Source organism: Geotrypetes seraphini, chromosome 16, assembly GCF_902459505.1.
Source record: "Geotrypetes seraphini chromosome 16, aGeoSer1.1, whole genome shotgun sequence".
Lineage (NCBI taxonomy): Eukaryota > Metazoa > Chordata > Amphibia > Gymnophiona > Dermophiidae > Geotrypetes > Geotrypetes seraphini.
In genome coordinates, this window is record NC_047099.1 from 20,963,229 (window position 1) to 20,975,740 (window position 12,512).

The following is a 12,512-nucleotide window of genomic DNA, read 5'->3' on the forward strand; positions in this document are numbered from 1 at the left end:
CGCCGGCTGGCGTGGCTTCGTACCCTCGAAATGGAGTCCAATTTGCAGGAACGCCTGGCTAATTTGCCTTGCGTTGGCGTGGAATTGTTTGATGACACGTTGGATGCGGCGACGGAGCGACTTTCTAAACAGGAACGCTCCCTGGCCTCCCTGGTGAAGCCGAAGCCTAAGGCGCCTGCCCAGCGTCCCTTCAGGCAGCCTCCGAGGAGATACCCTCAGAAGTCCACACCGGCCTTCTCCAGACCGCCCCCTCGAAGACAGCCCCAGCAGAGTAGAGGCGGCCCCTCTAAACCTGCCGCGCAGGGGGCCGCCAAGGCCGCGCCGTCCTTTTGACGGGATAGGCGGTTGGGGGCGGGCCCTCACCGCAATATCGAGCCACCCCCTCCCCATCGGGGGTCGGCTGACGGCCTTTGCCGGGGCATGGTCGGCGATCACGTCGGACGCATGGGTGCTCCGGATAATCTCAGACGGCTATTCACTAAACTTCTCCTGTCCGCCTCCGGACTTGCCCCCCGGGGCTTGCCCTCCCAATCGGAACCAGCTGGCCCTTCTCCTGGAGGAAGCCAGGGCCTTGTTGAGTCTCAGAGCGGTCGAGGTGGTACCTCGCGATCAGATGGGCCTGGGGTTTTACTCCCGTTACTTTTTGGTCCCAAAAAAGACCGGGGACTTGCGCCCCATTTTGGACCTCCGGAAGCTCAACAAGTTCCTGGTCCGGGAGAAGTTCCGTATGTTATCGCTTCCGGTTCTCTACCCTCTTTTGGAGGAGGGGGATTGGATGTGCTCCCTGGACTTGAAGGAAGCTTACACCCATGTTCCGGTGCATCCCGCTTACCGCAGGTTCTTGCGTTTTCAGGTCGGGGATTTGCACCTGCAGTATCGGGTTCTTCCCTTCGGGCTGGCATCCTCCCCTCGGGTATTCACCAAGTGTATGGTGGTGGTGGCGGCGGCCCTGCGCTCGCGGGGTTTACAGGTCTTTCCCTATCTGGACGATTGGCTGATCAAAGCCCCGTCCAAGGAGGGGGTTATCTTAGCGACCCGACAGACTATCAGTCTTTTACAGGACCTGGGGTTCGAAGTGAACTTCCCAAAGTCCCAATTGCGTCCGGCGCAGTCTCTCCAGTTCATTGGAGCCGTGCTGGACACGGTTCGCCTTCGCGCTTTTCTCCCCCCGCCCCGGCGGGAGACTCTGCTTCGGTGGAGTCGCCATTGTCGAGGGCAATCGCAGGTGTCTGCCCAGCACATGATGGTTTTGCTGGGTCACATGGCGTCGACGGTTCACGTCACGCCGTTCGCTCGCTTGCACCTGAGAATCGCGCAATGGACTCTGGCGTCGCAGTGGCGCCAGGATCGCGATCCGGTGTCTTCCCGGATATCAGTAACTCCTTGTTTACGTCGATCGCTCCGTTGGTGGACCGACTCTTCCACTTTGTCAGGGGGTTTGCTGTTTCGCGTTCCTCCTCACACCAAGGTCTTGACGACGGACTCTTCCGAGTACGCGTGGGGAGCGCACCTGGACGGTCTGAGGACGCAGGGTCTGTGGTCGGTCGAGGACCGTCGGTGCCACATCAATGTGCTGGAGCTTCGCGCCGTTTTTCTGGCTGCGCGAGCTTTTGTCCACCTGCTGCACGACCAGGTAGTACTCGTGCGGACGGACAATCAGGTAGCGATGTACTATGTCAACAAACAGGGGGGTACGGGCTCTTGGCCTCTATGCCGAGAGGCTCTCCGTCTTTGGGACTGGGCAATTTCCCAGAATATATTCCTACGGGCGGTCTACATTCAGGGAGAGCAGAACCAGCTGGCAGACAGACTCAGTCGTCTTCTCCAGCCGCACGAATGGTCTCTGAACTCCCGAGTACTTCGCGAGGTTTTCGACCGCTGGGGAACTCCTCAAGTGGACCTGTTTGCCTCTCCGGAGAATCGCAAGTTACCTCTCTATTGCTCTCGGATCTACACTCCGGATCGTCTCGAAGCGGATGCCTTCCTCCTCGAATGGGAGGGGAGGTTCCTTTATGCGTTTCCGCCGTTCCCTCTGATTTTGAGAACGCTGGTTCATCTCAGATCGACCGGAGCCTCCATGATCCTCATTGCACCTCGGTGGCCAAGGCAGCCCTGGTTCTCCCTACTTCTTCAACTCAGTACCAGGGAACCTCTGCTTCTACCGGTGTTTCCCTCTCTGCTGTCTCAGAGTCGGGGTTCGCTGTTGCATCCCAATCTTCAGTCTTTACATCTGACTGCTTGGTTTCTCTCCCTCTGACTTCGTTTCCGGTCTCTCGGGCTGTGAGGGACGTTTTGGAGGCCTCGCGTAAGGTCTCGACTCGGCTTTGCTATACTCAGAAATGGACCAGGTTTACATCCTGGTGTTCTTTGAATAGTCTGCGACCAGATTCGGTGCCTGTGGCTTCGATTCTGGAATATCTTTTGCATTTGTCTGAGTCTGGCCTGAAAACGACTTCCATTCGGGTGCATCTCAGTGCCATTGCAGCATTCCATCGGCATCTTGAGGGTCGTTCTCTCTCTCTTCATCCTCTGGTGACACGTTTCATGAAGGGGCTAGTGAATATCCATCCTCCTCTGAAACCTCCTCCGGTGGTGTGGGATCTTAATGTGGTCTTGGCTCAGCTTATGAAGCCTCCCTTTGAACCCATCGACAAGTCGCATCTTAAGTTTCTTACTTGGAAAGTAGTCTTTTTGATTGCACTCACATCTGCTCGCCGAATCAGTGAGTTACAGTCTTTGGTTGCGGATCCTCCTTTCACGGTCTTTCATCATGATAAGGTGGTTCTTCGCACCCATCCCAAATTTTTACCTAAGGTTGTGTCTGATTTCCACCTCAATCAGTCTATTGTCCTTCCGGTGTTTTTTCCAAAGCCCCATTCTCATCCTGGTGAGGCGGCGCTTCATACCCTTGACTGTAAGAGGGCGTTGGCCTTTTATCTCCAACGCTCCAAGTCTTATCGGAAGGTTCCTCAATTATTTTTGTCCTTTGATCCTAATCGTTTGGGACACCCGGTTTCAAAGCGCACCTTGTCCAACTGGTTAGCTGCTTGCATTTCTTTTTGCTACGCTCAGGCTGGTCTCCCGCTTGCGGGTCGCGTTACGGGTCATAAAGTCCGGGCGATGGCAGCTTCGGTGGCTTTCCTCCGATCTACACCTATGGAGGAGATTTGTAAAGCTGCCACTTGGTCTTCGGTTCATACGTTCACCTCCCACTACTGTCTGGATACTTTGTCCAGAAGCGACGGCCGGTTTGGCCAGTCGGTGTTACGTAATTTGTTTTCATAATTGCCATCCTCCCACCTGCCCTTTTTTGGTTGGCTTGGAGGTCACCCACATGTGAGAATATCATGCCTGCTTGTCCTGGGATAAAGCACAGTTACTTACCGTAACAGGTGTTATCCAGGGACAGCAGGCATATATTCTCACAACCCGCCCACCTCCCCGGGGATGGCTTTCTTTGCTATGTTATGGAACTGAGGACCACGAGGTGGGGATGCGCCCTCTAGTGGCAAGAAGGCTAGCACATGCGTGGTGCAGTGTGCAAACTTGAAACTTCTAGCAAGTTTGCTTGAAAAGCTGTCCGCGCTGGGGCTCCGTAGATGACGTCACCCACATGTGAGAATATATGCCTGCTGTCCCTGGATAACACCTGTTACGGTAAGTAACTGTGCTTTCCCTCTAATATAACCAGTCTGTTCTCAGTCTTCAGCAGGTGTGGTAAACTGCTGCCAATCTTCCCTTGGTTAGTGTAGGGCTGTTGGAAGTTGTTTAGTGGCCTTGTCCCCATCTGGTGCCGGACTGAGCTTGGGAGGAGGACCCTTTCGGGGCTCCATCTGACCTCGAGGGGTGTCACACTCGACGGGTCACGAGTTGAGTCCATGCCCCCATTTCCTCCACCTTCACAAAATTTTGTAGAGGTGCCTCAGCTGTAAGCCTTGCCACCAATACCTGCAATTCATATGGCCTGTGCTTGCAGTGTGCAGGCCGCTGCAAAGGGGAATCCTTGTCGGTTTCGGATGCTGGCATCCAGGGAACCCCTTTGCAAGTGCCTCGAATGCCGGCAACTGACAGCGGGTAAGCCCAGGCTGCCCACACAGGGATTTCCTCAGCTACCGACAGTCAGGGAAATAAGGTTTCCCTGACCGCCGATGCTTCTAGAGACTCCCTTATTGCTGCTGTCAGCTTGCCTGCTTTAGCGGCTGGGGCGGTTCAGGCTTCTCAGCTGCTACAGACCTGGGGGCATTTTTCTTGGGCTTTTGCTCTGATTTTGGCGGGAAGTGCCTCCATTTTTTCTATAGCACTACCAGACTCATGCAGCAATGCATAAGAGTCACAAAGAGTAAGAAAACAGTCCCTGCTCGAAAGAGCTTCCAATCTAAACAGGCGAGACAGACAAACAGGATGTCATGGATACAGTTAAGGGGAACGGTTAATCAGCGGGCTGGGTTGGAGAGCAGAGGAGAAGGGTTAAGGATTGAAAGCTTCCCCCTGTATTTGAGAGATAGGGGCAGGTTTCTGCTGTGTCCACTGCTTTGGCAGTGAGGCCCATTGGGCCGCCAGGGTTTTTTTTACCCTGATTTTATTTTAGCCTTGTGCAAGGCTTATCTTCAGGCAACTGGGGGTCCTGCTTCCGTCTTGGGTTGGGGGTGGATACCTCTGCGTCCACTCCAGTTCATCCCCCTTTAGTGCCGGTTTAGTCCCTGTCCTCTTTCATCCAAATGGCCGAGGCTCTCTTGGGGCGATGATTTTTTATATGGGGAGCAGTTTTCTTTGGTTGAGGACCTGGACCTCTTGTATCCTCTCAGGGAGACGGATGCCGCTGGTGGAGGTTTTTCAGTTCTGCCAGCTGGTGAAGTTGTGTCGGTGGTGCACATCTTTCAGCGGGAAGAGCTCCAGGAGTTTATTCTTCAGGTTTCCTCGGTGTTGCGCTTCGAGGAAGACGTGAAGGAGCAGGAGCTCCTGCAAGTGGTGGACCCCCCTCCTTTGGGGGGTGCGCTCAGCCTACTGCTCTTTTCCTATGCATCAAGATATTCGGGATATTGTGCTTGCGCAATGGAAGGCACCGGAGTCGCCCTTTCGTTTTGCTCGCTCTATGGCTTGCCTGTATCTCATCCCAGAGGGAGATAGGGATACCTTGAAATCGCCAGAGATGGACGTGGTGATTTCAGCCATCGCAAAACGGCATACAGTGCCAGTTGAGGGCGGCTCAGCTTTGAAAGACTCAGAGGAGCGTAGGTTAGAGTCTCTTCTTAAGCAGAATATTGATGTTACTACCCTAGCCGTCAAGGCTGCGATGTGTGGTGGTCTGGTGGGCCGAGCATGTCCTTGACTTGGGGGTCTGATGACTGGTCCTTGGTGGAACAGTAGGTAGCCAAAATTGAGCTGGGGAGAATGACACGGTGACAAAATTCATCACCGTCCCCGCGGATAACCGCAGGAAATAATCCCATGTCATTTTCTAGTGTCTATTTCAACCTCAGTCCTTCTACACCAGCATTCTTCAAAGCAAAGCTTGCGGGTCAGAGGTTGTGCCCAATTATACTCTGATTCTTCGCTCTCTCCTTAAAGAATGACATGAAGATGGTTTCCCGCGGTTATCCGCGGGGACGGGGACGGTGATGAATTTTGTCACTGTGTCATTCTCTACTTATCTCTGATTGCCATGTATGATCTGTTGCGGGCGTCAATGGCCTTCGGAGTGGCCGCTTGTCGTTCCCTGTGGCTCTGGGCTTGGTCGGCGGATGTGGTATCTAAGACTAAGCAGATGAAATTTCCCTTTCAGGGGTCTTTTTTTGTTTGGTGAGGATTTGTACAAGTTGGTTCAGACCTTAACGAGCTCTAAAGAGAAAAGCAGGAAGGGAAGCCCATTATATAGGCTCTATTTTGGGCTACACCCCACATCCTGTGTCAGCCCAAGATTATTTCAGTTGGTGCAAAAATGCTTCTGTACTTCCCTTTCCTCATTGCCCCCTTGTTCTGTGCCCATATCTGGAGAGTTGCTTACTGTTCTCTGTAGTTTTCCTGCAGACCGGTCCTTTTCCAGATGTGCAGTGACAGTTGGTTATGGCAGTTTTTTTAGGTCACAAGATGTGATGACAGTTGGCCATTGTCATCTGGTTTCTCTGTAAGGCTTGGCCCTCTCCTTGAGAAACCACAGAAACCTCTCCTTATCTGACCACAGGTTCATCAGGTCAAACACAGTGGAAATGAAATGCACAATAGAAATGTCTTAATTTGTGCTTGTAGATGGTGACAGCATTTCATAGGGCCCACTGGCCAAGCACTCCTCATCATGGGTCCTCTCTTCAATGTCATCCAGTCCATGGTTCTCCCGGTCTTGGGTGTCGGGAGGGCTCTTTGGAGCAGAGGCAGTTGTGCAATTTGGATGTCTGTCGGGGCCTTCGCTCTTATGTCCAGCGGACCCAAGAGTTCCAGAAGTTGGATTATCTTTTTGTCCTCTTAGCAGGTCATTGTAAAGGGGAAGGTGCTTCTTCCAAGGCTACCATTGCGTGCTGGATAAAGGAGACTATCACTTCTGCATACCTTCTTCAGAAGAAGCCTGCTCCGGAATTCTACTCGGGGTCTGGCAGATTCTTAGGCTGAGTCTTCTCTGCGGTTTACTTTTCTCTCCATTCCTTTGTGTGACACTACCGTGTGGACGTTTAGGCGCGTCGGAACACAGTATTCAGTGAGCGTGTTCTGGTGGCAGCCCTCCGGGGTCCCACCCCTGATGGGTACTGCTTAGGTATGTCCCATCAGTGAACTATGCCTGTCTGGAGAGTTGCTAAATTACACTCTTCATGCAAATCCCGCAAGAACAAGATAGACAGGTTGGGGACTGTGCTGGTCTGGAGAGTCTAAAACAGTGATTCCCAACCCTGTCCTGGAGGAACACCAGGCCAATCGGGTTTTCAGGCTAGCCCTAATGAATATGCATGAGAGAGATTGCATATGATGGAAGTGATAGGCATGCAAATTTGCTTCATGCATATTCATTAGGGCTAGCCAGAAAACCCAATTGGCCTGGTGTTCCTCCAGGACAGGGTTGGGAACCACTGGTCTAAAAGAAAGAAAATTAACAAGTAAGAACCTAGGAGAAATTAGGTTCTTACCTGTTAATTTTCTTTCTTTTAGACTCTCCAGACCGGCACAGTCCCCAACCTGTCTGTCTGGTTCTTGTGGGATTTGCATGTAGAGTGTAATTTTTTTTTTTTTTTTTCCTGCTGGTTCTAGTATTTTTAGTAGGGTCAGGGATATTAAAAGAACAGTGGCTTTGGTTCAGCTGGCGAGCTGTGGGGACTTTTGCTGAAGGGGTTCTTCTATGCAATTTATGATTAGCACTTCTTACTTAGTTCTGCTTGGCTATTCGGCAGACTGTATAGAAGGACTGCACAGCCCACTTGTACTACAGACAAAAGTTTGTCTCAGTCTCCAGCTGCTGATCATGGTGAGCTAGTACCCATCAGTGAACTACCGGTCTGGAGAGACTAAAAGAGAGAAAATTTGCAGGTAGGAACCTAATTTCTCTTTCTATACCATGGATATAATGAGGGCAATTTCTCTCACTAGGTAAATGGATTATTTGAAAAATGTCCACTGTTCCTGAGGTAAAAGGATACAATGATGGCTCTTTAAGTTAGTATGGCTGACAGGTTCTAGTGTTCTGCTTTGGCTACAGCTGCTTTTACTGTGCCCCCTCCCCCCAAAAAGTTTTATCACCTAGGCATTTGCCTATTCTGTGTAATTGTTAGGGTCCATCTTGGGGGTTAGCACCCAAGAAAAAGATCTGGGTGTCATTGTAGACAATATGATGAAACCTACATGATGTGCTGTAGCGGCGGCCAAAAAAGCAAACAATATGCTAGGAACTATTAAAAAAGGGATGGATAATAAAACTAAGAATGATATAATTCCTCTGTGATCTCACCTGCAGTATTGTGTTCAGTTCTGGTCTCCTTATCTCAAGAAAGATTCAGCGGCACTAGAAAAGGTTCAAAGAAGAGTGACCAAGATGATAAAGGGGATGGAACTCCTCTCGTTTGAGAAAAGACTAAAAGAGGTTAGGGCTCTTCAGCATGGGAAAGAGACGAATGAGGGAAGATATGGTTGGAAGTCTACAATATCCTGAGTGGAGTAGAACAGTTACAAGTGGATTGATTTTTCCACTCCATCAAATATTACAAAGACTAGGGGACGCTCAATGAAGTTACAGGGAAATACTTTTAAAACCAATAGGAACAATTTGTTCACTCAGAGAATAGTTAAGCTCTGGAACACATTGACAGAGGTTGTGGTAAGAGTGGATAGCGTAGCTGGTTTTAAGAAAAATTTGGACAATTTCCTGGAGGAAAAGTCCATAGTCTGTTCTTGAGACAGATATGGAGGAAGCCACTGCTTCTCTTTGGGTTTTGCTGGGTACTAGTGAGATCACTGTGAGGACAGGCTACTGGGCTAGATGAACCATTGGTCTGACCCAGTAAGGCTATTCTTATGTTCTTCCTTACAAAAGGGGAGGAGGACAGACAAGCATCCTAACCACAGGGAATGCTGCTGTAAGTAGAAAGGGGGATGCTGTGTGCTACGTGAAAAGTAGGCTGTTGGGTGAGGATCATGGAGAAAGCTTGGGTAGTCTTATTTAATTCTAGAGGGTGGCAGAGAAGGTGAGCTGCCTTATATTCACATCTTGGTCTTCAGTTGTGAAAAGACAGATGGGGTTATCTCTGGCTTTCTTTTGCAGTTGGAGGGAAGATCCTAGGTGCTGCTCTAGCCATTGCCAACATCGCTGTAGGTGAGTCACTTCCATGCCCTGGTTCCTCAGCTCTTATACAGGTCTTGTATTCCACAATTTTTTTTAAATCAAGGATTCAATATTGCTAATGAGGTCCTGAGGCTACTGAGCTTACACTTGTCTCTATTGTTTTCTCACTAATCCTGTAGCACAGAGCCTCAACCTGTACCTTAATCTTGTAGCTCTCTTCCTCTGCAGGGGCTGCATACTTGGAGCAATGCCTGAAATAATACTTCACACCTCATTACTTTAATATCCAGCCTCACTTTGTACCTTTCCCTCTTTCCCCTGCAGGGGCTGTGTACCTGGGGCAGTGCCCAAAGCAGAAACTCATCCCTCATTACCTGATTGTCTCTGGATCAGGGGGCCTGCTGTACCTGGCTCTGTCCTGCTTGCCCTGTGGTGGTAATGGCCGGGAACCTCTTCCACCCAGTCTACCAACTGTGATTGTTCGGGGCCTCCTCCTCTTCTTCCTCTTTGTTTATTTCATTGTCGGTAAGTTATGTGATCATTTTCCCCAAGAACTAAAGGTGGGTTGTGGGTTTTTGTTTTGTTTTTTCTATTAAAATTTGCCTTTATTAAGACTTTGTTTTGTCTAAGAAACATATATAGTGTTTTAAAGGGGTGTTAAAAACAGAAGAACCATCAACAACTTTATTTAAAAAAAAAAAAAAAATTCAAATTTAAAGCTGCTACACTAGTCCTATTCACAATTTGGTGGGGTTAGGGATTTTGCTTCATTAAACAAACCAAAAAACACCGCAAAAAAACAAAGAAAAAAATGTCCCTCCATACCGACACAGAACAGATGGATTTTTTTTCCTCTGCCAGCAGGTGGAGACTTTGGCAGTAGTACAAGTGGGCTGTGCAGTCCCATCTACAGTCTGTTCTCAGTCTCCAGCAGGTGGAGATGATAAGCCTGTGTAATCTTTCCTTTGGTTAGATAGGGCCTGTTGGATCTGATTAGTGACCTTTTTATTGTCCCTTTTTGCTGTCCGGACAGCGCTTGGGAGACCCTCTTGGAGTCCAACTGACCTCAGAGGTGCCACACACGAAGGGTCGAGTCCCTCACCCCATTTTCCCTACCTCCCCAAATTTAATTTCTTTAGAGGAGCCTCAGCTGTGTCTGTTCTCAGTCTCCAGCAGGTGGAGGTGGTAAGCCTGTGTAATCTTTCCTTTGGTTAGATAGGGCCTGTTGGATTTGATTAGTGACCCTTTTTTATTGTCTGTTTTTGCTGTTTGGACAGAGCTTGGGGGACCCTCTTGGGAGGAGTCCCGACTGACCTCAGGGGTGCCACCACTCGAAGGGTCACCCCATTTTCCCTACCTCCCCAAATTTGTAATTTCTTTAGAGGAGCCTCAGCTGTACACTTGGCCACACTTCAGGCACAGAATACAGCTTTGAGAGCCAGTGGGGTCTGTTCTTATTCTTTACAGCTGTGGGCTGTGAGAACTGAAAAAAGAAAAAAGCAGAAAATAAAAAGGCCTGAGGCAGCCAGTCTGAAGGAAACTTTGAATTGGTTTTAATTGCTTTCTCTTTTTTTCTAACTGGTGGTTTTGTGCGTGAATCTCCTGCGCATATGATATGAGCACTTAAAAAAAATCAGAAGTGTGTTTTGTATGCGCCAAGCGGTGGATGTGGCAGGTGTGCGTGCAAAGTGTTCCAGCCGTTTTGAGGGAGAACTGGCATCTGCTTCAGGTGTCAGTGTGCAGGGTTCCCCTTCGCATGTGCACCATTCATCTGGGAGGGATGGAGAAGCCCGTGCTTTCCCTGCCGCCTGCAAGAGGATTTCCTCAGCTGCCAACAGGGAAATAAGGTTGCCTTGACTGCTGATGGTACTGAGGATTATCCCAGGACAAGCAGGCAGCATATTCTCACATGTGGGTGACATCATCCACGGAGCCCCGACGCGGACAGCTTTTCAAGCAAACTTGAAAGAAGATTCAAGCTTGCTATGCTGCACCACGCATGTGCATGCCTTCCCGCTCCACTAGAGGGCGCATCCCCACCTCGTGGTCCTCGGTTCTAAAATTTCCGCGGAGCCAAAAGCCCTGTTCTTGTGTTTCTCCGTGTGAAGTGCCTTCTAGCACCGCAGCTTTGTTATTTTTTTAGGAGTCGCTGTGCGTGCGTTTGTTTTTTGTTTAAAAAAAGAAAAAGACTCTTGTTTTGCTTCGGCATCTGGGCGCTCCCGGGTTGCTGTGGCCTCGTTCGGCCGCGGCCTTATTTTTCATGTCCCGGCCTTTGTCCGGTTTCAAAAAGTGCACCAGGTGTGATCGGCTGCTGTCGATTACCGACCCCCATCGGTGGTGCATTTTGTGCTTGGGGGCTGATCACCCTACTGATTCATGCCCCCGGTGCGCGACTTTTCAAGCCCGGGCTCTCCGCCGCCGTCGGGCTCGCATGGCGGACCTGTTTGTGGTTGAGCCGGCCTTGGTCCCGGCCTCGACGTCGGCCTCGGCTTCGGTCCCGGCCTTGACCTCGGCGACCTCGGCCCCGCCTCGGTTGTCCTCGACTTCGAAGTCCTCGACATCGACCCCGAAGTCTTCAGCCCCAAGTAAGTCCCCACTTCTCTCCTCAGGTTCCACGCCAGCGAGAAAGTCATCCGCGGGGACCGCTGCGGGGCATGGAGGGGGTGCACCACTCTTGGCCCCAGTCCGGACCTCTAAACCTTCTGTGCATGTGTCCACTCCTAGGGAATACTCTGTCAAGGTCGCCCTCGGTGGAATGCACTGCAACCTTGGATGTGCCGTCCATGATGGCGGTTCCGGTGTTCCAGGACATGCTCCGGGCCTTAATCTCCTCGGAGCTGTCCTTTGCTTTGGCCCACTTGCAGCCTGCCTCGACTTCGGATCAGCCTGAGCGGGCCGTCGGGGCTCCTCGTGGCAAGGTGCGCCGGTCCCGGCGGCTCTCTTCTTCCGATTCCTCGCCCCAGGCGTCGGGCCATTCATCGCCCTCGGACTGCCCTCGGTCGAAGCGTCCTTCGTCCCCGCTCCGTCGGTTGTTGAAGCGTGCCCGGGATTCCCCCCCGAGGCGGGGCCGTTCCCCGACGGCCCATACTGTCGAGGCCCTTCGGGTTTCTGATTTGTTGCTCTCCAATCCGCAGTTGCTTCTGTCACCTCCTTGGTTGGGGACCCAGGGTCGGACCACCTTGCCATCGAAAGGTTCTCTGCGGGGCTCTCGAGGCCCATCTCCGAGGCATCGACGTGTTTCGGTACCGCCTACCCCTCGGTCTTCCCCACGGGGTTCCTTGGGGCACCGTCGGTCCTCGACGCCGGTGTGTTCCTTCAACGCTGCCTCTTGGGGTTTGGAGCTAGGCGTTGGCCGTGAACCCCGCTATTTTTGCGAGGCGTCGCCCTCCTTTTCGGCTGCCCGCCGTTCATGTTCGCCTACCCCTACGGACGACCGGGCCGGTGCTCGCCCTTCTTCCTTCTCGTGGTTTGTGCTGAATATGGGTTAGGCGCTGGATTTGGACCTCAAGTCGGACTCCAAATATACAAAGGAGTTCCTGGCGGAGATGGACTTGCCTGCTCCGCCCTGGGAGTCCCTCTGACTTCCCTTGAACCCGGTGCTCCGTCAAGCTTTTCTGAGGAACCTGGAGACCCCGTATGCAGTTACTGCTGTTCATCTAAGATGGAATCTAAGTACCGGATGGTGCCGTGTCTGGGGTTTGAGCGGGCCCAGCTGTCTCACCAGTCGTTGCTGGTGGAGTCCTCACTTAAAAAA

General features: G+C 51.4%; 1 protein-coding gene across 2 annotated transcripts in view; it reads left to right on the plus strand.

Annotated features, from left to right (window-relative positions):
* Positions 1 to 12,512, plus strand: part of LOC117350015 (transmembrane protein 272-like) — a 36,044-nt gene that overhangs the window by 14,911 nt on the left and 8,621 nt on the right. For both annotated transcript variants that reach the window (XM_033923886.1, XM_033923885.1), the window contains exons 3-4: positions 8,738 to 8,788; positions 9,083 to 9,283. In XM_033923886.1, coding sequence (XP_033779777.1) covers positions 8,738 to 8,788; positions 9,083 to 9,283 — 252 coding nt within the window. The remainder of the gene's footprint in view (positions 1 to 8,737; positions 8,789 to 9,082; positions 9,284 to 12,512) is intronic.